We start from the raw sequence: 27451 nt of genomic DNA on the forward strand, positions 1-27451 counted from the left end.
CAAGGAGGCAGGCTCAGGAGCACTGCTCAGGAGCACTGGGCCATACCTGCAGAGGCCCCTAGGGAAGCGTTTCTAGGGAGTAGAGTTCACACCCTGCCACAGGAACTGCCGTCACAAAACATCAAGTCAGACAAGCTTGACACTGAGAAGAGAAACTGCAAGCTCAAGAATGGAGGGGTATGTGAATGAGGGGTTAGTACATAGAGAAGGAGAGACAAATCAACGCTGGATCATGTGACACACAGTATCTGCTCAGGCTCACCTGCACATGGCCAGGCCTCATTTTGCCTGTTGAAGAGGCATCCTAAACACTAAGGCTTATGAAACAAATATGCCCGGTCACAGAAGAAGGGGCCATGTTTCCAGCAGCCACTCTGTAGGCTTCCCTATGACTGATGACACCATCTGATACACATTGTGACAAATGTGTTTTATTGTGACATGAGTATTTCATGAACATGGCCAATGAGACATCAGCAGAACCAGAAATCATCAGATTTTCTAGAGAAAATTGAGAAGGCTTTATGGGCCATGAGAAAGATAAATAGTAAGCATGGCAGACCTCTAATGAGGTATGTAAGCTAGAAGATAAAGAATCTAAGTGGTGAAAGGAGGGCAGAGAAGCAATGAACTAAGATCTTAGTTTTATTAATCCAGAAACGAGTTTAAAACACTGTAGAGGCTCTGCTGCTAAGGTCCTGGGGGTTATCCTGGATGGCAAAGGAAATTCCTACACCCATTCCTCATCATGGTTCCTTCTATGGAACTTCAATAAGAATCCACTGTCATTATTATTCATGAGTATTTAAATCATCTCAGGCAAGCCCATCCAAATGTGTATTAAACATTCATGAATGAACCTGTAGTACTTGCAACCCAAGCATTCACCAGAACTAGTGTGGCTTTGGGCATGTCCAGAAGCCAAGGATTTACAAATGTTTGCTCTGGACACTTGTTTATACATAGGATTTTGCAATCTAGCTGTGCTGAAAATGAAGCTTTCAATGGTGGTGATTTGAGTCCAAAAGATACTAGAAAAAAAAAATAACACAAGCAGAGATGAGATCCATCCCATTGGAAGAAAGCTAGACTGTCTGCAAAAGCAGCAGATGAGAGATTTGTGATGCATGAAGAAACTGTGTGGGGGCTGGGCATGTAGCTCAGTTTGTAGAGTGCTTGCCTCCTGTACAAAGCCCTGGGTTTCTCTTCAGTACTATATAAAGCATCAGGGCATGGTGACAAATGCCTGTAATCCCAATACTCAAGGGGTAGAGGGAGGAGGATTAGGAGTTCCAGGATCTACCCTAGCTACAAAAAGGGTGGCAATGAAGAGAGAGGGGATAGAAAAGGGAAAGAGTGACAGAGAGGCAAACTAACTGTGTGAACCCAGAGGTCCCAGAGCAAGATGCCTTCCTGCTGTTAAATTAGATGTGATGCCGTCTGCTAAAACTGGTCAAACTCACTGCTTCTCCTAGACACAGAAAAACCACAGGAGTGAGCATGAATGTGTTTTCAGAGGCAGATCTGGGTTGGGTTGGGTTTGCTTAGCTTACGTTGAGAAAATGATGAATTCATGAGACAGGTGGTATTCTCTCTCTCTCCACGTGTTGTCATTTGACACTCTGGAGGGCTGAGCAGTAATCAGAGATGATGGTTTGTGGCTATTAGTGTTTCTTTTGAGAACTGCCCTTTTCAATGGTTAACATGTTGCTTGGCAGGTGGTATTGTTTGGAATTGAGTTCTGTAGTTCTCTATAAATTTTGGATATTAGTTCCCTGTCTGAAGAATAACTGGTAAAAGTCTCTTCTGTTCCATTCATGCTGCTGATATTGTACTGTGCAAAATCCTGAATTTCATGAAGTCTCATCTGTTGAGTCTTGGGATTATTTCCTATGCTGTTGGAATTCTGATCCCAAAGCTTCTCCCAATATCTTGTCTTTCAGACAACTAAAGGAATCATTTTCTATCCAAGAAACATATCATCCAGAAATGCACTGCCCATTCATATGCATGTGCTTCTAAGTGGTCTGCTGACTTGCCTGCTTAAATACCAGTGGTACCTACAAGGCTGTAGGCACACACATGTATACACACAGTCAATAACATAATATAAAAATAACACAATCATGGACAGAAGCTTTCCTTCTGGTGGAAGATTCCACCAGACATGTATTTGTCAAATACTGGTTAGCTAACTTCATCAATATTAAAACCCGAAGGTAGGGATTAAAATCAGAAGGTAGGGAGCCAACAGAATCAAATAACCTGTGATACTATTTGATATGTATGCCAATAAGTTGGATGTGGAGGAAAAAGAATATTAAAACAAGAAGTATCCAGTAAATCACAAGAGATAAGATAGAAAACTCGGCTGTTTGAAATGTAGATGAATGCATCCTTCACAGACTTTAGCAGAATGTCCCAGGGTAGTGTTATAGCCTCTTCGACATCACTGGCAGGTGGGCAGACCACTTAGAATCACAAGTGTATGAATGGGCAGTGCCTTCCTAGAAAGCTGTGCATCTGAGGTTGAGAACGTGAAAAGCCAAAGTGTGGAGCTGAGCAGAAATTATCCAAAAGGGAGTATCCAGTGAAGAGTGAGGCTCCCAAAGCTAACCATCGCCCTATTTCAGAGACCCATCTAGTCATGAGAACATACTTCCTGGCCGTCTTATTTTGTTGAGACAGTATCTGACAAGTCCTCAACTTGGCTTTGCTATGAGATATTGGGTTACATTTGATGTAAACATCAAAAATTCTACAACTCAACAGATTCAGCAAAGAAAATATGTGTTATCTGACCATAGGGTCTAGAGGGAGGATTGGAGATCCATCAGCTAAAGATGATGCCAAGATGCTGGACATCTTTCCTTTGTTTCATCTTCAAACAAGTGACATCAGACTTTAGTCCAAAGGAAATGGTAAAACTTTACTTCTTGTAGCTCTCACTTAGGAAACAAGAGTAAATCTCCTCAGACCCTTTTCAGTCTTTCCACTTACATTTCATGGCCATACATATGCTCATTACTGAAATGATGTGTACAAAAGAGGCCTAACCCTAAAGATGAATTGCCTCTGAGACACCATTAAAAGCACCATCTCCTTCCCTAGCAAGACCTGCCCAACCTTCCCTAGCAAGACCTGTCCAACCTTCCTGCTGCCTCTCCCTGACCACTCAAAATTTACCCTCAACTCCAGACTCCATCTTAGGATTCAGAGAGGCTCAAGCCACCACGGTGCCACATAGCAGCAAGTCAAGAACAGATCCATGCTCTTCCCATACCAGTAGGTCCATGAAACCTGTCCAGATAAGAGATGGTCTGTAGAGACCCTTAGTGGCCATTGGCCAACTGTAGCCTGTCACATCTCTGCATATGGCTATCAATACCCTTTTCTCCCGTGAAAATGGAAGATAAGGACCTTCTTCTTTTTTTTTTTTTTTAATCTTTATACTCTGCCCATGGTCTACCTGGGAAGAGAACCAACACAATGATGTTAAATCTACCTTGTGAGGAATTCTGGCTTTCAATTCTTTGCATACCTCAATCCCAGAACTGGACACTGGCTTCTCCAGCTTTCACTCAAACGGTTTCCCTCCTTTATAACACTAAGATTCAATAAATAGTTGTCAGGAATTTTCTTCAGCCCCACTACCCTCAGTGTTCGCAAATAGTCAGTGTGAATCATGAGACATTTGTACCACTGCCAAGCATCTCTCTAGCCTAGCTGGAAGGAGAGGGCAGAGGGCTGGACATCAGCTTTCATCACTCTGTTACTCTTTGCTGCCCTCCCATGGCCATTGATAGCAATGCACCTACCTGGTCAGGGGCTTATGGATGCATTCTGCCGATAAATATGTAGGGTCAAACAATTCCAAAGAAGGTTCATACACCAAGGAACAAATATGTGATCCAATAAGAATGAATGGTTTCTACTACCTCCCAAGAGAAAATGGCTGTACAAGAGGAGACAGACAGAATGGGTAGCATGAATGGATCCTGCTGGGGCACTCCTGGAAGCTGAGATGGTTCATTGTTTTGTAGAATCTTACTGTTCCATTGTCCAACATCCTCACTTGAAGGAAAACTCTTGAAATTGACCTCCCTTCCCTTCTGAGGGTAGAGTTGGAAGTCTTTGGCCTCCCCCTAGACAGTGATTAGGCCATGATAGCTGCCTTTATCCTCCATAGCATTTTAATACTTATCCTTTTGGATAAAACAAATATTTCTGAAAAGGTGCCTGATACTTTGCCAAACTAAGGCAAATCTGATTTCATCCCTGTAGCTAAGTAGACATAGTTTGTTTAATAACAGTTCTAGTGTCACCTGGTGTTGTGTTCTGTGTGATCCATATCTAGCAAGAGTTCTGTGTGCCAAGGATAGAACTCATGACCCATCTTTTCGGGTATACCGTGAATGAATCACAGAGAAGCACAACCTGTAAGCATGAAATGCACCCCAGGAGTGCTGAACAGCTGAGAGGCTGTAGGGATGACAGGGTTAGGTGTCTCTGGCCAGCTCGGCTCTTAAGTCAGTAGCTCAAATGTACTCTCTTCAACTGTAACATGTCCACTTAACCCTGAACTGTTCACCTCTGGATACAGCTCCCAATGTCTCAGACTTCATTGTTGCTGAGTTCAAAGTCAAGTCCAGGATCACCCACAAGCCACAGACATGTGGTAACAGGGACTGTGTCTGCTCTGTATATCGTGGTATTTCTTATCTTTCCTGTAGCACCTAGAACACTGTTTTACACATGAAAACAATTCTTAAAACGCTAACAAGGAAGAGAGCAGTTGTGGTGTCATACATCATAAGAAGGTCGGGGTATCCCATTATGCATTCACAGTGGAAAGTCAATTTCAAGAACTGATTTTTTTTTTAATGAAAATTTTAGGCATAAAATAGTGAGACTCTACAAAATGATGAACAAATATCAACTTCAAGAGGCACATCAGAGGAAGTCCCTCATTTCCATTCATCTCCATATTTCTGTGGTTGGTGTTAAATGAACATATAATGGTTTGCATAACTATCAAACAAGAACTGAGCTTTTGAAGAGTACTTGGTCATGATGACTAGACTCACCAGATCCATAGAGGCAGTTGGTCATTCCTGCCTATTCTGGTCAAATGTAGATGGTTAATATAAGTTGGCCTATGGGTCCCCAGTGACGTACAGACCCTGGAACTGTCATCATGCCACAGGTCTTCCTCCATGTAAGAGCTCCAGCACCACCACCGAGTTGACTTACGAGTGCCCCAGCTTGTTGAGTCTGCTGTCTAGCCTCTAGGGCACAGAGTCAGTAACTGCTAACTGATCTGAGAACTCTTCCTGGCAACAGAATGAACAGGAGGAAAGATTTCCTGCAGCAAGGAAGAGCAAGCAGTGCAGTGCACAGTGACAGCAATGGGCAGGGAATCAGGAATGCAAAGTGAGAATACATCCCTCCCCAAAGCTCTGCTCCCTCTTTGACTGGCCCTACAGGGATGCCTGTGCTGGTGCTGACCGACTTTTCCTTAAAAATCCAGCAGAGGCTGCAACATATTTTGCTTAAAAAACTACAGCTGGTTTATAATTTTGGCCTCAGACAGTAATTACAGCTGCCAGGGCTCCTCTGAGAGATAATTACGGGAAGAATTCAGTACACTCATTTTATCTACACACTTAACCATCAATTAAATCATTACCGTCTAATCCTATCCCAGAGTCTAGGAATATTCTGTGAATATATAATTTTGAAGACATTGAAGTTTGTTTTCAGATGATTTTAAGTGAAAAATTGCTCAATTTCCATAACCCACACAGGCCCCCAGGCATGCCATCTCTTCATGAAGGCAGAGCCGGTGTCTCCTAGCCTGTGGTCACTGCCTCCTTGGAGGCCTGTGCTACATAGGGAACTAAGCTCAGAAGGGTTGCCCTGGGCTACTCTCTCCATTCACTCAAACTCGGAAGTGGGTCTTTCTCATTGGAAGTTCAGAGCTCCACTGTCTGACCACTGAATTCATACCTTGCCTGACTTTTATGAGCTGTGTGTCCCTGAACAGATTGCTAAAATATATTTAAGCATGATTAGCCAACTTTTCAAGCACACAAATATAGATCCTACCAAATAGGGAGGCCTGTGGCCAGTCTTACATGAGACCATGAATGTAACATGTTTAGCCCAGGGCCTGGCATTTACTGGATGCTATGTAGATTTTAATAGTCAATATTATTCAGTATGTTAGTATGTGCAGGGAAGGGAGAGAAGCAGATGGAGAATGGGAGGGTCTAAAGATATTATTCCAGGCTCAGAGAGCACTTGGGATGATGGGCTGGTGATGACCCTGGGATAATGCCTTGGGCCTCAGTATCCAGCCTTGGATTTCACAGCCTCTAACCTCTTGGTCCTTACCTTCCTTGAGGTAACCCACCTGAAAACCTTGACTTCTGTCTTACCCTATACCCTGTCCTGGGTAATTTTATGTCAACTTGACAGAATCTCTCAAGTCCTCTAAGAGAAGGGAATCACAATTGAAAAAGATAGCTGTATTAGATTAGGCTATAGGCAAGCCTGTAAGGGCATTTTCTTAATTAGTGACTGAGGTGGGTGGTCTCCCCCTGGGCTGATGGTTCTGGGTTCTATAAGACAGCAGAGTGAGCATGCCATGAGTATCAGTAAGCAACACTTCTCCCATGGCTACTGCATCAGCTCCTGCCTCCAGGTTCTTGCCCTAACTGCTTTAGATGATAAACTGTTATATGGAAATGAGAATGAAATAAACCCTGTCCTTCCCAAATTGTTCTTAGTCATGCTGTCTAATCACTGAAATACTAACCCTAAGACACCCCTTAACCCCTGACCCAGCTGTGCCTCACCTCTTGTCCTGATATCTTTCCAAGAGCCTGGGGCTCTGCCAGCTCCACCAGCCGGCTCTTACATAGCTCTCTCACCAACTTTCAAGGGTTAACAGTCAAACATGACCACGCCCCATCGTTTATTCTTCCCACTTTTTGTCTTCTTTCCATATACAATTCCTATTCAAGCAAGGGGACTGATGATCCACAAGGGTGAAACTGCTTCCCGCCCTCCTTACTCCAGAGAGATAAAGCTTTTAAATTACATATTTCAATTGGCATGTACCAATTGCATGCATTCATTAGTTATATAACATTCTAATACCTATATTCAATGTGTAATAATCAAATGAGGGTAATTTATATCATATGGCATATTTATCATTTCTTTATAAGACATACCAATTAGTAGTTATCAGCCATAGTTTTCTAACTGTGCTATAGAATGTGATAACATAGAATGTTTTTTTCCAATAAGCTAGATGTTTGCACAGAACCAGCCCCTCTAACTCAGTACCAAACACTGGGGTGTCAGAGATACTTTCTATGCTTTGGGGCTCTAGGAGAGTCCTCTATCTGTCAGCCAGCCCTCAGCTAGAGTCCATCCTACCTACAGCACGTTGTGCTCCCTTGCTGAAGTCACTGAAAAGCCCAGCTTTTGTACTTACTTTGAAACTGGCCACAGGGCTGGGTTTTTTACTAGAATGAGCAACAACTCTGTGGAAGTCCACAGACACAGCATGGATGCCAACTAGATGCCAAGCTAGCCTAAAGAGCAAACACTAGACCTTACAGCTAAGCTTAACCGTGATCTGGGGCCTGTAGAGAGAATGAGAGGCCTCCATTCATACCAGGAATGTCCAGTAACTATGCTCAGAAATAATGATGATTATCATTGGGAAGAATAAAGAGGATATTGATTTATGTGAAGACGTCCTACAGTGGTACATAGTACTTAGTATATGCTGTGTGTATCATAGTACAGTTAATGTAGTTATCATGGTTAAAGGAGAGTGATGGAGTCCTGGCCAGAACCCCTGATTCTCTCCTTTGAGAGCTCCTAGGGAATTCCCTTTTGGACTAGTCTTCCTGTACGGTAATTGCCTAGCCCAGTGACATTATGACAGCTCCCTGATCTCTTATTGAAGCTCAGAGAAGTCCTTTAAAAATCAGGTCCTCGCTCTATCCAGATCACGGAAAGACAAAGCATTCCTGACATCTTCATTGATTTCATGGTGATTCCTTAGAGGAAAAGCAATTGGGACAAGAAGTATTACACCAGACAGTATACTTATACCTCTCAGCTTCTCCTCATTCACAGCCCTGGAAAATGTGGGTAGGCAGTTCTTGCTCTTCCCTTCTGTCAGTGAGCCTCCCCTTAGCCCAAGTGTTCCCAAGAATATTTGGAATGGAATGGTGCCAGGCACTGGACAGTAAGGGTTTAAGCCTTGAGAGAAGTGCTGAAGGAAACATGGGACCCCCAGTGTTGCCTACTATTATCTACCCTGGGGCTCAGGGTCATCCATCTTGGTGCTCTCTTGTGTTGACATGGAGCTTGACAATTCAGAAGCTTGCAGGTCTGCAGAGCAGGTGCACAGTCATGCTCTGTGGCTAAGGAGCCTCCAAAGCAGTTCAGTGCTCTGGGACAGTGTGCATTCAGGCCTGGCCAGTCTTAACCCTGGTCTGAATCCATTTCAGCAGTTCATGGCCACTGCTGGTTCCCCATTGCCACAGTGAGGATGACAGGGAGCTGCCTACCAACCGGTTCATGACTCACGCCAATTCTGTTGTTTTCTCTGCCTCTCTTTGGCTTCTTTTTACAGCTTCAAATGCAGTACCATAGAACGTGCACAGAACCCTCCACAACCTGGCTAATTCCTGTCTGGAGCCCATAACATATCACTGCCAACTTCACATGATGTTTGCACATGAGCTACTTTCAGAACCCCAGAAATGCGGCACTCCGGAGTCTCTTTGCCCTGGCATGTGTGTGTCCCTTTGCCTGGAGTACCTCCAGCTGTGTCCTAAATTAACTTCTTTAGGATTCTACCTGGCATATGTTGGACATGGTTTAAATGTTCTTCCAAAGGTCCTTGGGTTATTGAGTCAAGAAGGGACTTTGGGATTCCTAACATCTTTGGCTTCTCATATGGAAAGATGGCTTTCCCTTGAGATTGGACCTTGTCTTCCAGGCATGCCATGGCCACTGCTATCCTTACATTAGAACAGTTGTGATCATTGCAGCTCATGTGAGAAGGCCATCGAGCCAACTGGTATTCCTATCCTCCTTGCAGAATATAGAAGTATTAACTATTACTAGAAGAAACAAGTCTCTTCCTCAGTGGTGTGGCTTGGCCAGCACTTGACATAAGTTGTCCAATTTCCTATGTCACCCTAACTAAATTCACTGGCTTACCAAGCCACACTTGTTTGGAATGTATTTTAATGATCTGCTCTATCTGGAGTGAATAGACAGTTATTCATGTCTCCTGAAGAAAAGCCACAGAACATTTGCATACATACCACTGTGAGATTTGTTGCATCAAAGAAGCCCTTCACCAGAGCTGACTTTATATCAGCACCATGCTCTTTAGTCTCTAAATCTATGAACTAGATAAACCTCTTTATATGATGGTTTTCATCCTGCCTCTGGTATTTCATTATAGTAATGAGAACTAAACTATTACAGCATTCAGCCTCAAGCTCTCCTGAGAAGATAGACCTTTGCAATAGCTGTTGCAGTGCCCTCTTATAATTATTTGTTTTCCTGAATAAGCTGTGAGTTTCTTGGAAACAGGGATTATATCTCATCTGTCTGTTAGTGATGAGACCTTAAGATAGATCCCAGCATGTGGGCAGGTGCTCAGTATTGGCTGATTGAGGAGAGAGCCTGGAGTTCCTTTGGCCCAGCATGCCTCTTTTGGGTATATGCCCAGGAGTAGTATAACTGGGTCTTGAGGTAGAGCTATTACCAATCTTCTGAGAAACCACCAAATTGATTTCCAGAGTGGTTGTACAAGTTTCCACTTCCACCAGCAGTGGAGGAGTGTTCCCCTTGCTCCACATCCTTGCCAGCCTGTGCTGTCCTTTGTGTTTTTAAAGAATTGTTTATTTTTATGTACATGAGTACACGATAGCTGTCTTCAGACACACCAGAAGAGGTCATTGGATCCCATTACAGATGGTTGTGAGCCACCATGTGGTTTCTGGGAATTGAACTCAGAACTCTGGAAGAGCAGTCAGTGCTCTTAACCGCTGAGCCATCTCTCCAGTCCAGAGTTTTTGATCTTAGCCATTCTAATGGATATAAGATGGAATCTCAGAGTCATTTTGGTTTGCATTTCTCTGATGACTAAGGATGTTAAACATTTCTTTAGGTGCTTCTCGGCCATTCAAGATTCCTCTGTTGAGCATTCTCTGTTTAACTCTTTATCCCATTTTTAAGTTGGGTGATTTGGTTTGTTGGTGTCTAAGTTCTTGAGTTCTTTATATATTTTGTCAAATGTAGTATTAGTGCAGATGAGCAGCTTGGTCTTAATGGGGTCCCCCAACTACTAGAGCAGGGGCAGTACTGGAACCTATTATCTGCCTGTCTGCCTGTGAATCCCACACCCCTAAATGGACCACCTTTTCTGGCCTCAGTCGGAGGGGATGTGCCTAGTCCCACAGTGACTTAATGTGTGTGGGGGGGTGACACAGAGAATGGGGTGGAATGGAGAAAGGACTTGTGTGAGAGGATACTAGGAGAAGAAGAAGGGCTGATACTGGGTTGTAAATTGAATAAATAAGTACATTTTAAAAAGAAAAATAAATTTCTATATGCTAAAAAGATGATAGAAAAAGTCTTCCCCTGCCCCCTGCTGACAGTATCCTACACTTCATCTCATATTGAGATCCTCCCCTTAGGAGGAGCTGTAAGAAAAACCCTTATGACCCATAAAGACAGAAACACTGGAGTCAGGCCAGGCTTCAGGGTCCTATGGACCTTGACGTTTTGAGAGTTTGTAAGTGTGATGCTGAAAAAGTGAGAGGTTCAGAGACAGCAGGGAAGGAGGGTGGAAGGTGGACAAAGCCTGGCCTCTGTAGCCATTCAGTAGAGTCTTGTCCTTATTCTGAGAGCAGCCTTTACCCTGCAGGGGGTGCTTACATAGATGAGGGGCCAGCTTGAGACTCTATTGCCTTTGATGGCCCCTGCTAGATGTGCACATAGTCCTTGCAAGCAGATCTTACCTCCTCATGCACCAGTACTCATCCCTGCTGTGTCCTGCCACAAGGTAAAAGAGGGCCACAGCACATCCCTCCTGCTCTGAAGAAGAAAGCATTCTTCTTCATGAGGGCCCTGGCTTCAGTAAGAGACCATGCTTTACTTCCCGTCTCATGCCCTGATTATACTGCTTCAACTCGCCTGAAAATGGCAGTGACACCCATTGTGTCCCTGACATTGTGTCACACAGAGTTCTCTTTTCAGAATTACTGAAAGTAGTTTGATAAACTAGCATAATCTGCTCTGTGACAGAACACAGAATTCTCTCAAAATAATTCACCTTTCATAAACTCTCAGACAGAATTTTTCAGTAGGCACAGTGAGTATGAGGCCAGGTCTCCACAGCTTCCCCAGACTGCTGGCCAGGATGCCTGGTGAGTTAGCTGAAGAATAAAATGCCAACAAGCCCTGCTTTTGTAGTGGCACAGAGGCATGGCTTGGTATGGAAGGGGAAACCAAGAGCAAGAGGGGCCTTGGTCCTCAAGGAATGGTAACAGGGAGGAAAGGTAAAAGGGGACATTGTACGTTAAGATGGCGCAGCAAAGGGTGTGTGGAAGAAAGACATCCCCACAGCCCCACCCAGAGATGGCAGAGTCTGAGGCTTTCTGAAATGGGCCACAGTGAGCTGTAACTCATAGAAGGAACCAGGATCCAGTAAAGATAAGGAAATATACATAGGACTGTAATAAAGTGCTAAAGAGACACAGGGGCCCAGATGAGATTAATGGTGAGAACCACAGGAAGTCTGTAGATGGTGGGAAGAAGGTCCAGGTTCTAGGAAAGGGCTATAGAGCAGCATGAAGGAGGCAGTAGCCAGAGGAGAATCGATGGGGCAGGACCTGGCAGGCATGGTCTTCAGGGGTTTCCTGCCTGGCCTTCAGAAAGCTGGGTGACCAGGGTGTGCTAGGTTTGGGAAGATAAGCCTCAGCGTTAAATCATGGCAAGTCTGTTTGAGAGGGGTTCACCATCGTATAGCATTTATGACCATTGAGTATGATGTATCCTTGTCTTCTCACCGTCTTAAACCCTAGCCTGTGTCTCTCCATTTCTGTCCTGCCTTCGCTCCAGTGCTGGTCCCTGCCAGGCTCCTAGGGAGTAGCATTATTTGAAAGGATTAGGCTATGTGCCCCTGATGGAGGAAGTGTATCACTGGAGGGTGGGCTTTGAGGTTTCTAATGCTTGACATGCTAATGCCAGCATGCCTTGTGTGGTGGTTTGAAAGTTTGGCCACCATAGATTAATGCCTTTGAATGCTTGTCCATAGGGAGTGACACTATTAGGAGGTTTGGCCTTATTGGAGGAGGTGTGGCCTTGTTAGAGGAAGTACTCACTGTGTAGGTGGGCTTTGAGGACTTAAATGCTCAAGCTAAGCCCAGTGTGGAATCTAGTCTCCTGGCTGTCTTCGGATCAATATGTAGAATTCTCAGCTGCTCCAGCACCACATCTGCCTCCATGCTGCCATGCTTCCCACCATGATGACAATGGAGTAAATCTCTGAAACCGTAAGCCAGCTCAAATTAAATGTTTACCTTTATAAGAGTTGCCTTGGTCATGGTGTCTCTTTACAGCAGTAAAACCCTAGCTAAAATGCCTTTGAATTAACAATGATATAATGTGAATATTCTTGCACCAAACTCCTCTCACCAAGGCACTGTATCGTGTTATGTACATACATCATACAAGTGAGCTTTCACCCTGTGTGCTGTTTAATCTCCATTGGCAAGTTGTCTAAATTGGGAATCATGTAGGAGACATGTCTCTAGGTGTTATGTTTTATAAAAAAAGAGAAGAGGCCAGGATGTGTTTCAGTAGAGGCTTGGTATGGTGATGTGGGAGGGGGGTACCTCAGCAGGCCCATGCTAAGGGAAGGGAGGAGAGAGAGAAGAGGAAAGGAGAGGAACATGTGGAAATAGATGGGGGAGGGGAGAAAGGGGTGAGAGAGAGAAGGAGCAGAAAGCAAGAGAGTAAGAGAGAGTGGAGGGTGCAAACATCCCCTTTTCTAGTAAGCCAGGCATACCTGACTGTTGCCAGGTAACTGTGGGGCGGAGCCTAGAAGGAATGCTAACACAGGTGCATCTTTGGAGGAGAGCTCTAGGAAGTTTAAGCTGAAGAAAGTAGGCCCAAACCTAAATGTAAGTGATGGTCCCACAGACTCAGGATCTGGCCTAAATAAAAAGGGGGAAAGAAAAAGTGAGCTGAGCACCAACATTCATCTCTCTCTGCTTCCTGGCTGTGGAGACAATGCCACCCAATTAATATCTGGTATTCCTGCTACCATCTCTTTCCCACCACAAAGACTGTATCCTCTCAAACTGAGAGTCCAAATAAGCCCACCCTCCCCTAAGTTGCTTTCGTTAAATACTGTGTCACAGTAACAAGGAAGGTAAAGAACGCAGCCTATAAACAGGCAAACAGTATTGTCTCCCACGAAACAAACTGAGGCTTAAGTAGTGTATTCACCATCACCAGCACATGAGCAGCAGAGCTAGCAGGCTGAGGTGGACCGTCCATCATATTCATTCTGTGTGAGCCTCTGCAGACTTGTCAGGTCTCACATCCTAACTGTGGATTTGATTGTCGCCTTCCTTGGTGGTAGAACACAGACTTGATGATAAGCCAGTGCTTGGTTAACCTTGATGTATATAATGTGCTGCCGTTTGCTACCTCTACCCCTTGGGCACAGCACACAAGGAGTTCCCTCCACCCTCGCCTAGTATGAGAAGACAAAGCAGTGTCCTTTACTTGTTTGGTAGAACAGCAACCAACCCAACCCACAAACTGTGAACCATGAAGTGGTGCTTACTGTGTAAGCAGCTAGGACTGGGGGCTGTTGATCATCATCACAAAGGCTGAAGAATACAGATCGAAACAGGACTTTTGGTTCCAGACAGTGCTTTTAGACAAAGTGTTCTTCCACACCAAGGCTGCTGGAGTGTGACTACCATACCCATCCAGTGTGGGTGGGCCATACAAGCTGCTTTGGGAAAGTTTCTCCCTCTCACTTTATCACTGTCAGTTGTGTTTCTTGTTACTGTGACAAAACACCTGAGACAAATAAGAAGGGAAGGAAGGGGTGAGGTGCTTTGAATGGAAATAGCGCCCATAGGCTCATAGGGAGTAGCATTATTTGAAAGGATTAGGCTGTGTGCCCCTGTTGGAGGAAGTGTATCACTGGTGGGTGGGCTTTTAAGTGTCTAATGCTCAAACCACACCCAGTATCTCTCTCTTCCTGCTGCCTGCCAGATTTAGAACTCTCCGTTCCTTCTCCAGCAACACGTCTGTCTGTATGCCACCATGCTTCCCTCTACGATAATAATGGAGTAAACCTCTGAAACTGTAAACCAACCCCAATTAAATATTTTCCTTTGTAAGAGTTGCTGTGGTCCAGTGTTTCTTCATAGTCATAGGAACCTTAACTAAGACACTGGGTTTATTTGGCTAACTCCTAAACTTACAACTAGGGATGAGTGGCAAGGGGAATTTGAAGTGCTTCCACAGTCAGGAAACAGAGACGAATGGTAGAATTGTATTGACTGGTTGCTTCCACATTTTAATATAGTCTGGGATCCCCGCCTAGGGATTAGCTCTCCCTGCCTTGGTTGACTAATCTAGATCCTCTCTCAGACATACCTGCCTCCCAGGCAATTCTAGATCCTGTCATGCTGACACTTGTTATTCACCATCGTGATCACTGAAGTGAGTCTCACAACCTGTAGCTTCTGTGCTTTTACCGTGTCCCTGGAAAGAGCATGCAGATACCCACTCTCATCATACTTGCAGCCCCACATCTCAGCCATTGAGAAGACATGGCTATACCTCACAGAGCTCAACCAGGGTCTTGCGCCATTAGGGATCACACAATTATGCTGCCTCTAAGAATTGTTTTCCCTTCAGTGTTAGCATTATTCGCTTCACTTAACAATGTGAGATGAAAACAAAGCCTAAGAATTCTCAGGAAAATTCTTTTGTTTCTACCCTTCTGACATTGACTCACAGCCCCTGAGACCGCACATTCCCAAATGCTTTGTGATGTAAGGGGTTTTGCTAATTTACTTTCAGTTGTTTTGATCTTGCTATTTCTTCCCCCACCTAATCATCTGCTTCAATATCACCATAATTTCCAAACCCAGTAGGATTTGTGGTGAACAATTATGCAGTAAAACTGAGGAACTAAAAACCCTTTGTTTTTAAAATCTTAAAAAGAACTAATGGAGTTATCCCCCCTTAATTTAGTGCTGTGCTATATTCTGTAGTGCCTCCTCACCCCCACTAATGTCTTCTAAAATACATTCTGATCAGTTCTGATGTTGTAGATGCTAAGACTTGGTTCCTCTAAAGCAGCACCTGGTTTTCCTTAGTTACCTTGGCCTGCAACACTGTGGAGAGAAAAGGTTGGATTTTATGAGTGCAGCACTCCTGTTCTGATAAAAGGATCTCATTTCCCTTCAGGGCTCAGCCTCTGTCACTCTCTGTATAAGTATTTGGAAGAAGATAACCAAACCTAAGTGTCTCTGTCTCCTTCACTTAACACATTCCAGGACTGATTGCATTAAGGGTAAGGGCATGACCTGGTGTAGGTCCAGGAGTCCTATTGGAGCACTCATTTAAAATGCCACACTTCTGCACTGCAACTGGAGCTGTGAGGTGCTAGTGTGAAGTTTATAGCAGCTATTTTGACTTCTAAACATTAGAACCCAATACCAGAAAGGGTCTAAACAAAGGAAAGCCAACCTGAAAGGTAGAGAAAGTGATGAGGCCAGATGACATTGAACCTCTGGATCCAGCTGCTCCTGAATGTGTATTTTATATGTCAACATGGACCTATGATGAACAGTGACAAGCCTTTACATTTGGCACACATTTGTGGCGGGTCAAAATTTTCCAGCCTCCACGGACACTGAGAGAAAATAGACACGTACGTGGTTCTTCCATTTAAACTGTGAATGCACAGTGATTGGTCATTAAGTAGAAGAGCTGACAGTAGAGCAGGCTTAAAACATACACAGTTTTAGGAAACAACCTGTTCAGAGACTTCATCACATGAAGAATATATGGAAGTGTGTAATGACTTTACGCATTAGCATCTAGGAAACACCATTGTTTGGTACCACCTTGCCATCAGCGTATCAGAAAAGATTGTCATAGACCTCACAGGCACGAGGACTGCGAGGAGTGCTGTGGCCTGTCTACCTCCAGGGCTGAGGGCTTTTCACTCCAGTTCTGTCACCTATAATGCTACCCATATGAAGAGCTTCCCTCAGCCTCTCTCCCACTGGGTTGTAGATGTTATCTCTGATAGAGCCCCTCTCAAAGGTCAGGGTGCTGGTTCTGCTTCCTCATTTGTGGAAACTCATCATATAGCAAGACAGTGCAGGAGACCAAGTGAGAACTCATTCTTACAGCCTCCGTTAGTCTGCTGACCAGTTAATCCATGATGGATAACTTCATTCATAAGAAAAGAACCCTCAGGACCAATCACCTTCCAAAGATCTTACCTCTCACATAGCATTAACTATGACTTTTGAGAGTCAACATTTGTATGGGATTTGGAGAAGACATTCAAACCCTGCCTCACCCAGAATCCTTTCATAGAGAGTTCTCCCATAGCATAGCTGGAATCCCACACAGCCTAGCCAGTGGATCCCACACTGAAGAACTTTGTCTTTAACTGGTCTAGAGGGCTTTGAATGGGACAGTTCTCATATCCTGAGACAAGCAAAATATTGGGTTTCTAGGAAGAGAAACCTCAGTTCAAACTGCTCTGAAGAGTGGATTTATTGCTTCATGCAAATTAAAGGTGAGAAATCTGTTTTACTCTAGAAGCTTACAGTATCTAGGACCTCCACTGTGGGACTCTTATATTCTCTTGGATCTACGTACTTCTGTGTAAAAACCAGGCATTATCCAAGCAGCTGTCAGGCCCAACCCCAGTTGGGAAACTTGGGAATGATGCTGAGAACATGATGTAATGAGGGGTGGATTAGACTGGTACAACATCTGAACCCAGTGATCCATCTTAAAAACGGGTAAAAATAGGACAACTAGACACTGTGTGCTTTTTCCTTTAGCACAGCACCACCTGCATTAGTCAGTGTTCTCTGGAGAAACAGAATTGACACAAGGAATATAGATTACAAAGAGTGTATTAGCTTGATTTTCACAGCACAAATCTGGCTGTCCAGCAGTGGCTGCCTGCGTGGTAGAGAGGTTGAGGATGTGATAGCTGCTCTGTCCATGAGGATGGATGGTCCCACAGTTCCAGTCTGACACTCAAGAAGGCCTGGAGGATTCAGTTCACCTTGGAAGGCCAAGGGAACTAGATTTCCCACTTCAGGGAAGAAAAGCAGCAGCAGCAAAATTCATGCACTTACCAGCAGGGACTGAAGGAGAGCAGGTAAAGCAAGCCCTGCATTTTCCTCAGACTTCTTTATCTCTAAGCAGCCAGCAGAAGGCACTGTCTGCTCTGAAGAACAGGAAATATCCTCACAGCCCTAACCAGAGCTCTGGGTTAATCCCAGATCCCTCCCCTGCCCACACTACTTAAAATCTTCTCATAACTGCCCTCTGTCCTGAACAACCTCAAGGGTTCCTTTGCTGTCAAGCCCCTCCATGACCCTTGTCTATCTCCCCTTTACACTTTACTATGTTGGGGCCATGTTTCATTTCTCTTGATCCATTTAATGCTTTTTATTTACTCTCCATCCTTGTTCCTACTTTGATTTTTCTATGCTTTCTTTCCTACCTGTTACCTGGCTACATCTAACTCACCATCTAAGCATCTGATTGGCTATCACCCTGGGGAAGTATCCTGAAGGTCCTCCAGTATGAGATGAGCTGAATGTTCTCTCGGTCTCTGCTTCTTTTTGTAGCTTGCTGGCCCTCACCCTGACATAGTTTTTGGTGACACTTGATGTCGTCTTTGCATGTGTCATCCCCCACATTTCCAGCTGCTGCTTGAAGCTAGAACATGCTATTCATCATCATATAAGCGTTACCCTGTAGATTTCCTGGCAGAGTCAACACTGAGTACATTCCTGTTGGATGGAATACCAATTTCTCTCATCTTATGATTCATAAAATGATTACTGATTTCTTATAGACTCCACCAACTTTCAAATCTGGGAGCACAGTGGTTCTCTTAATACATAAAACTAAGTGAGCACATGTACGTTTCATTGACCCCTGCTTTTTTCCGTGGCACTTACTTCTCCAAGCCTTAGACCACACTCATGGGAGTTAATGACAACAACCAAGATCCTGTTGGTCATCTCCTATGAGATTTTACAGCCTCAAATATAATGCTTCAGATGGTCCTCACTTGCTTACCATAGTTTAACGGCAGACTGGGGTGGGGCAGGTACTTCCTCTGGAACACTCAAAGTCCGGATCTTCGTGCTGGCTGCCTTGCTGGCAGCTTATCTCAGTGATTATTTCAAGGCTTCCATTTTTGTGGCATCGTTTGCTGTGTTGTGATGTTCTGTTCGAGCAAGGATCAGCCAGACTTCCTTTGAAACAATCACTTTGAAGATGGAATTGATGCCTTCAAGTATATGTTCAACAAATATCAGCTGAACACTTAGAGTGGGTGCTGGTGACACGTTAAGAAGACGAGAACCCTCTCTTGAATGGAAATTATATCCATAAGGAAGAAATAGGAAATAAGCATGGTGAAGTACATGCCTCAGAATGGTAGGTGCTGATGGCTCAGTCCCTCATAATGGTAGGTGCTGATGGCTCAGTCCCTCATAATGGTAGGTGCTGATGGCTTAGTCCCTCATAATGGTAGGTGCTGATGGCTCAGTGCCTCAGAATGGTAGGTGCTGATGGCTCAGTCCCTGTGGTATTCCCAGAATTCCCAGTCCTTAGCACATGTTAGACAATGTGAACCAGTGAGCTAATTGGTTTTGGGTCTAACTAAAATATTCACTTTACTTTCTAGAATTCTCGGCTCCTTAATTTAACAAATTAATACCCATAAACTTCTAAAATCAATTTCACATTTAACCAAAGTCTCTCCAACATTTTTACATAAAGAAACAATATTTTATAAGCCTAACAAACAAAATTCTTTTAAATATTCAGGTACTATTTAAGCAATTGATAGGCTGAAGCCCCTTGAACTAAAATTGCTGAATTAACATGTAATTATATCACATGTCTCAAATAGCAGTCATTTTATGTATTAAGCAAAATGGTTTTCAGACACCTAATTTTTATGATGCTTAAAACATAAAAACTCATAGCTTTGGGTTAAATCAATATAAGCATCTTGAAATCAACTTTACTAGATGTTTTTCTATGTCTGTACTTGACAAAATAAAACCAGGCATGGTGACACACACCTGTAACCCCAGGTCTCCAGAGACTAAGGCAGAAGGATTGCCAAAAGTTTGAAGCTAGCCTGAGCTACATAGAAACATCTATCTGACAGCCAAAAATAGAGAAAAAATAAGTTATCCTAAGTATGGCCATTAAAATGATGAATTTAGTAATTTTCTAGTGTAGCAGATTGTTGTTAGGCATGTGCCTTAGTAATCAAATAAGTCGTGGATGATGGTACAAATATGTGTCTATAGTCCCAAACCTTGGACTAGTAGGGGCAGGAAGATCAGGAATTTAAGGCTTGCCTCGACTGTGTGTCAAGTTGAAAGTCAGCCTGGGCTACATAAGACCATGCATGTCTTTTTTATTTTTGAAGCTAGACAAATAAATTTAGAGTAAAACATAAGACAAAATTAGTGTCACAAAATACAAATTGGTTCTGAGTAAATACTCTTGTGCAAAAGCTTCATTATTTTGCCATTTACAAATTCTATGTATTGTACCTGTCTCTAGTTATGAAGTTAATTTTCCAATTAATAGGAATAGAATTATCAGTTCAGGTCTTCAATAGAAATGAAAAATACCTGTGGCTATCCTAATACTTGCATTTCAAATTGAAGAGGTAAAATAACTATACAGAAACAGGGTGGGACACGAGTTGCCTCCTGGGGGAGTTTTTCCAGTGCTAGGCATTAACAACCCAAACACCTCTAAGACGGTCCAGACTTTTGATCTCATCTATAATCCAGCACAGCATGTATGTCCTTGAATTTCCCTCCCAACCCAAGTTTTCTTACACTATTTTCCTTCTTATCCTGTGATTTGGATAGATGGCATCATGTGTCCCACACACATGCACAGCACACAGTCAGAGCTTTCTGCTGAGAGAGATCCATTATTCTTGGCCTCTCAGGTTACTTTGAGCTCTTTAAGAGGTGAGTAGGCATGGTTCTTTTTGAGTGCTGGTGCTCAGGAAATGTTTGTTGCGTTTGTTAATGAGTAATTGTAATGATACAGATTTGGAGTGGCACACTCCATGTATCTTCCACTTGATCTCAATAAGTAGGAATTACCTAATGCACTGCCTCATTTGAAAAAACAGATTTGCCTTTTGAATAGCATTGTCACTGGGGCCCTTGCCTCTGTGTGTAGCTAATGAGCTATTATTTGTAAGTAACATGCACACCTCTCTCTCTCTCTCTCTCTCTCTCTCTCTCTTGTACTCATGTGTGTGCACGTTTTTTACCACACACCCTTTTACCTTTGACAACTAGACAATGGACTTGAATCACTTTCTTGTGACACCTGAACTATTCCAATTCTTTTCCAGACTTGAGACTTCTTTAAGGATTTTAATTTTTTTTCATTTTTTGTTATGTGCCTGTGAGAAAAGGTGCCTATAGGAACCAGAAGAGGGTGTTGGATTCCTCTGGAGCTGCACTTAGGGGCCGTTGTTGTAAGCCACCTGACACGGATACTGGATACCAAACTGATCCTCTGCAAGAGGTCTTTCAGCCCCCTAAGACTGCTTTATAGAGAGATTCTGTGGTGGCATCCAGAGCCTACTGCGCTCCTCCAGAGCATGTATTTAGATCACAAGAGTATGGTGGCAGAGTCTGCCTGTGCTGTTTCTTACCTTTATCAAATCCCTTACCTTGCCAGAGGAAAATTTTAATTATACCGTTAGACATAAAGATTAAAAGAAAGGATTAAATACAATATGATATACAAATTCTTAAGATGGATCCCAAATATTTAACATGGTACTCTTTACCTAAACGGGCATTTCCATTTTCTAAGCTATTACCTCAAGCTGCTGGTGGGAATGCCATTGCATTTACAGTTTTATTTCTTCTGCTCTTCTGTTTCTTTAGTTGCTTCAATTTTTATTCCTTTACATTTTAACCTCTCTTATCCCATCCCACCCCTCTCTTTTCTTAAAATCCTTCTTCCCAATATGTCCCCTTTTCCTCCTTTCATGTATGTCTGGTGTGTGCAACCCACTAAGTTTAATTGGGTTACCCAGGGATGGGTAGGAGGACAGTTACTGAATCGTGGCAACACCAGTGAAGGAAGTGACTCCTCCTCCCTTGGCCACCAATAACTGTTGTTAGTCCCTCATGAGCCCTCCCTATTCTGTGACGAAGTGTCACCATGAATCCAGGTCCTGTGCAGGTAGCCCAGCCTCAGTGCATTCACAATCTCATCAGCCATGTCCGGGCCAGAAGATAGTGCTTCCCAGCACTCCTCCCAGTCCCTGACTTCCATTCCTTCCCCTTCTCTTCCACTGTGCTCCCTGGTGAAGGTGTGCTGGAGAAATCTCCTTTAGGACTGAGCTGCAAGTCCTAAACAGTGAGCTCTGCACACTGACTATTTGTAGCCTCTGTATAGATAGACCACAGCCAACTGCAAAAGGAAGCTTACCTGGTGAGGGCTGAGAGGCGCAGCGGAGAACGAAGAAAGCATTTGGAGGTCACTTTGATGGTGCGTCCATCTACCTGGCACAGTAACAGTGGGTCCTGTTGTAGAGTTTGTGACTGCCCCATCCCTGGGATACCACACACTATCTTATTTCTTTAGCATGCTAGCTCTACGAGGGGAAACAGAGTAATAAAAAGAACAGCACTTTTGAGGGAAGGTGTTGCTCACCTGATTCTAGGTGGGCCGTGTTTGTTTCATGTAAATATTTATAAAGCTGGACTCAGCAGCCAGAAAATGCTAAGATTTTACACTTTTGAGATTAAAGAATTTTAAATGCCAGAGTAACAATATTAAGCACATATAAGATTGACTCATATAATAAGAATGAATTACTTCCATTTTTGACAGAATTCTTAGTGTAAAGCCCTTAGAAACTTCCTGTAATCAGAACCCATTTTCAGATTCACAGGGAAATGCAATCAACCGTCCCCCCTTGATCATTCCGTGTTCTTAATTTGGGGTCAGAGTGAATGGCCTGTCTCACATCAGCTGTCGTCTTTGTGATTGAAGTGTCACTGCACATTACAGTTTTCACCGGGGCAGCTCTCGTCTTCAATTTCAATTCAATTCAATTCCAATCAAGTCCTTATGTCTCAGGACAATTAAATCCACTTAGAACCCTTTCTGGTCAGATAGGATTGTAACCACCACTTCCTGTCAGGCTGCTGAATATCCTGAAGCTTTCCAAACCCATGACACAGCTTGGAAGGCCACTGGGTCTGGTACCGAGGAGAGAGCTGCTGTGCTCAGTAGTCGTAGCACTGGAACCAGCATGGCCAAGATTAGACACACAGTGCTTAAACCACCACTTCTGCCTCCACTCTCCCAACCCTACACAGCCCGACTGGGTCATTGCTGTTCTGAACTGGAGGAAACTCTTCTCTAAGATCTTCTTATGAAAATTTTGGATGAGAAGCAACTCACTGGATGATGCAAGTTAGGAAGATGTTGCAGTGTGTTTTGTTTAACAGAACTGAATGAGCGAGCGAGCTCACATTCTTGTTTTCTCTCCCTCTCCCACTCTCTCTCCCTCTCTCTGTCCCTATCCCTGTCTATCTCAAAAGGGTTTGGGAGACAGCATAAGTCACATCCATGTCAAACTCTACCAAGCTCCTTTTTTCAGACATAACTTAGGCATCTGACTTTTCCCTGGCCCTTGTAAGACTATTGATAGAGATGATCAGCCACCCCGTCAGATAAATCAAAACTCCTTTCTCCTGTCAGCCTGTAGGCTTGGTCCCTGGCCACAGTGTTTTGGAACCTAGTGGCAATATCCAGAAGAAGAAAACAGGGACATTAGGCCCAGACAGGACTGGTGCCAAAAGACTCATTGAGCCAAAGGGTTTCATCTGAAGCAGAGGAGAAACTAGCAGGCCACTCCTCAACATTCCCTGAGGCCATGCCAGAGACTGGTATTACACACACAAAGAAAAGCATCAAATGAGTCCCCTCCGTCTGCAGTGTCTGGTTAGGGCCATGTTGTTACTTGGGTCATTGGCATTGTGGCCTCTGTTAGTGGTTTTTCTCCATATGGGAACTAGTTTTAAAAGTCTAGCCCTAAGAACACATTCCAGGCAAGGCATAACTAGCCCAATATAGAAGTGACTCCTGGGTCTGAATACATATGTACACCTCAGGCAATCTGTCATTGAACAAATGACAGATATCTATTTGCCCTTCCCTACTACCTTCAGAAATGAATATGTCTTTCCTGAGGGATGTGTGTGTGTGTACAAGCACCTACATACGTCAAAGCCAGATATGGCTCTCTGTCTTCCATGTGCCCTGGCCTTAATTACTTTCTGTAAGTTGTAGCTTTATTGCAGAACTCTGATTTCTGAAATGCAGTCTGCATGTTCCAATTTGAGAATGTTTGCTGCCCTCTCAGACTGTGTAAAATTCTCACTGTAGCCACTGAAGTCACTTCGGTTTCTGTCCTCTCTCTGTGCCTGTTATATTAATACCCTTAGTCTGTATATAATGGTAATGCCATGAATTGAATCTCAGCTGAATGCTGGGTTGAGTGAGCAACACAAGAGTACTTGCTTATCTAAGTCTGAGGTTCTACTAAGGAAGTTCACTGGTCAGGGCTGGGGGTATAGCTTAATGCTAGAACACTTGCTCAACATGTACAAGGACCTGGCTCCTCTCTCCCCAGGAAAACACACACACACACACACACACACGTGCGCGCACGCACGCATGCATGTGTGTATACCTTTCACAGCTGGGAAACAAGGATTGAGTGTTACAAGGTTTCACCACTCAAACCCCCTCTCTCCAGCCCAGTCTTCTTGCTACCGCCACACTCCTAACAGCACAGCCCCTGCAGCTCAGACCTGACGATTCTTCCTCTGCACCAATACTTCAGAATCCCTTTAGAGGCCTCAAAAAGTCTGCTAGAAGGTTGTGTACACCTCTATAGTTCACTTACCCCCTTATGAGTCCTCTGAAATCTGGATGAATATCTCACACATAGTTTGTGTGTCTCCAGCATCCATCTCAGTGTCTGGTGGTTGTTTGGTACACATTAAAAATATACAAGTGAAAACCAGCTCACTCTCTGTTTCTTCTCCCTACAGAAACGATGACTATGGATAAGAAGACTGCTTGTGCCAAGGAAACAGTCAGACAACCATGTAACAAAGATCTTCAGTAACTTTTCCTACCTAGCAACACCCAGATGACTCCAGTGATGAAATACTCAGCTGTGACCACAGCAATAACTGGCCCTCTTTCCAAATTGGATCTGCTGAATCTGAATGGTTCATCTGTTTTCTTCAGGTGGCCCAAGGTGATATGCTCTAGGGAAGCTCATCCCTCACTGTCGAAAACCAAGTTGTCCTGTGGAAGAGAGCAGGTGGCGTAGTAAGAGTCCTGAGTGCCAAGACTCCTAGTGGTTAATGTAAGGCCTTTGATTGTATGGGCAGGATATTGGTCCTGACAGTGGTCAGTCTAACATGCAGTCATTTGATTGGATGCCCTGGAAGGACAGAATATTTAAAAATATATATTTATCCAGGTGCTAAATAGGCAGCAGATTTCAAATCAAACTCTACTACCTGTGAGCTAATGACTGTCTTCAGAGAATAATTCCACCCCAGGAAGTGTTCCAGTTTTCCAAGGAATGGCCCAAGAGAATACTAGACCAAGCCAGCCTGGAAAGTCATGCAAGACAGGTCAGTTCATAGCAGACTCACTGTTCCCTCCCATACACATGGCATAGTCTCACTTAGCCATGATCATTCTTCACAGCTGAACCCAGGTTCCGGGATTCTAAAACATTATTTCCAGGTAGCCAGCAGCCTCTTACTTTCCAGCAGTGATATTACTAGAATGAAACATGCCATCCTTATTAGAGATGCTTGTCTCCCAGTGGCATGTACATTTGGGAATAGTCTTTCCTGGACACAGAAGTATGTGTCATGAAATAAGATCACTGAGAGATGACACTAAGAAAACTCACAGCTTTTGGACTTTCTTGACACAACTGCCCTCTGGCTGTTTCCATATGCAATAGCCCAGGGTATAGACTTGGGCAGCCACAGAGAGAGGCTTTTTTCCATCTCAGACACAGTTTTGCAGCGCTTGGGGAATGGAAATACCCACAAGAATGAAGGCCAAGGGCTCTCTCAGGGTAGCTTATCCATTACCCAGCATTCTTGACCAGTCCACTGCCAGTTCTGCACCTCATCCTTCCTGTGTCTGCCTCCAGGAAATGAAACCAAAGGCCACAGCATCCCCTGAATGGACCAGGGGCTGTTACCTAGAGGTCCTCTCTCATCATGGGTCTAGAAGGCCTTTCCCTTGCATCACTACTCCACAATTCCATTTCCCCTCCAGTCTCTGTAACATAGTCCAGAGTTGGGTTGCAGTTAACCATCCTGGAGAGTGGCCTCTCTTCATTTCACTTCATGATTCAGTGCAGGTTGCTCCTGAGAGATGCAGCATCACAGTAGATGTTGGAAAGTTCTGGCTTCCATACACACCTAGTACAAGAAATCCTACTGCCAATGCCAGATCTTGTTGTATGTTAAAAGGGTGGAGGCCTTTGGTTGTGTAAGGCAATGTTAATTCCCTCAAGCTTAGTTCGTTCCCCAGCCAGCCTGATCCACTCCCATCTCCTTCCAACTTCATTTGAAGGGGTTCAATGGGAACCTGTGTTCAAAGTTCAACCTATGTCTGATAAATGAGAAAAACACACTTCCCTTCCCTGTGGATCCTCTCTTGCCCATCCCTTCCATTCAGACATCCAGAACCATATCAGTGTTTAGAACCAAAGTATGAAGGGTGAGTGCCAACAGGACAGTGAACAGAAACACTGTCACTAGGTCCAGGCAGATCCGCCTAGAAGAATGGTCCCAAAGAAATTAGAATGGCTCCAGCAAAAGATTACTAAGCAGCCACCTTATCAAGCGTTTACATGTCCTTGGTAATGGGAGCCCAGGTTGGAGGTCCTGGGGTAGCCTGTTGTTCCCACCTCAGGATCTCCTCGCCTTGAGCTAGCAGCCCCGGGGAACCATGGAATAAGCTACTGACTCAAGGATAGCTTTGCGGGGGCATTCAGGCGAAGAGGAAGACTGCCCACGCGGGGAACAGATGGCTTTGTGTGTGGATAGCTTTACCTAGCCAGTACAGCTGTGGCCAGAAGCTGGCTATCAATCTGAATTCCCTCAGCTCATTTGCAACTCTGCCTCTGTTCTCCTGTGTTCTGTTTGGTTGCCCTTTAGTTTCCTAGTAAATATTCCTTTTGAAAAATTCAGTCGTTGTCTCGTTAAATCGGATTGGGGGGGAGGAGTGATTTTGTGGCATTTTTTTTTTCCAGGATAGAAGGACATTACAATATCTTGAAAACAATTAAAAATCCTGGTGGAAAGAGAAGCAATGTGATCTTAGGACAACACCCTGAGGAGATCTGGTGCTAAGTGAGAAAAAGGCTAGCTGTCCTCACACCAATAAGCAGCCCTCCTCCCTGCCCCCACTTCAGGGATCTCTGCCCTGGGTGTGTGTTGCCAGTCAAGTGTCTCCTGGGCTAATAAACAGTGTTCATTCATCAGAGGCTGCAGTGTCCAGTATGGACTAACATTGGCAAGTCAGGAAGGTAGAGAAGACATGGTGGTGCACGCCTTTAATCCCAACACTTAGAAGGCAGAGGCAGGAGGATCTCTGAGTTTCAGGCCAGTCTGTTCAACACAGTGAATTCCAGGGTAAGCTCCGACTATGTAGAGGGACACTGTCTCAGACACACACCCACACACACGCGCACACACACACACACACACACACGGAAATCCAAGGGTCATGTTTGTAAGACTCTCTAGAGATCTTAACTCTTCATAACCATCTGTAACCAGTTCTTCGTATGAGAAGAACACCACTCACACTTAAAGAGAACTAACAGACAAATGTGGAGAATGGCTTCCTATTGTTATGGTTATATTCCTATTCTCCTGTAATGGTATGTGTCCTAAATATCTACTGATATATAAGAAAGCATGACAAGACAAATATAGTGACACTCTGTTGGTCGCATGTGGGGAGAAGT

At 44.0% G+C, this 27451-nt stretch overlaps 1 protein-coding gene across 1 annotated transcript in view; it reads left to right on the forward strand.

The window, feature by feature from the left end:
• Nucleotides 1–26668, forward strand: part of Syt9 (synaptotagmin 9) — a 162736-nt gene extending 136068 nt beyond the window's left edge. Inside the window, exon 7 of the mRNA XM_028768054.1 lies at nt 24489–26668. Coding sequence (XP_028623887.1) covers nt 24489–24497 — 9 coding nt within the window. The 3' untranslated portion in view covers nt 24498–26668. The remainder of the gene's footprint in view (nt 1–24488) is intronic.
• Nucleotides 26669–27451: the final 783 nt, after the last annotated feature.

This window comes from Grammomys surdaster, unplaced genomic scaffold, assembly GCF_004785775.1.
Source record: "Grammomys surdaster isolate TR1022 unplaced genomic scaffold, NIH_TR_1.0 184, whole genome shotgun sequence".
In the NCBI taxonomy this organism is placed as follows: Eukaryota; Metazoa; Chordata; class Mammalia; order Rodentia; family Muridae; genus Grammomys; species Grammomys surdaster.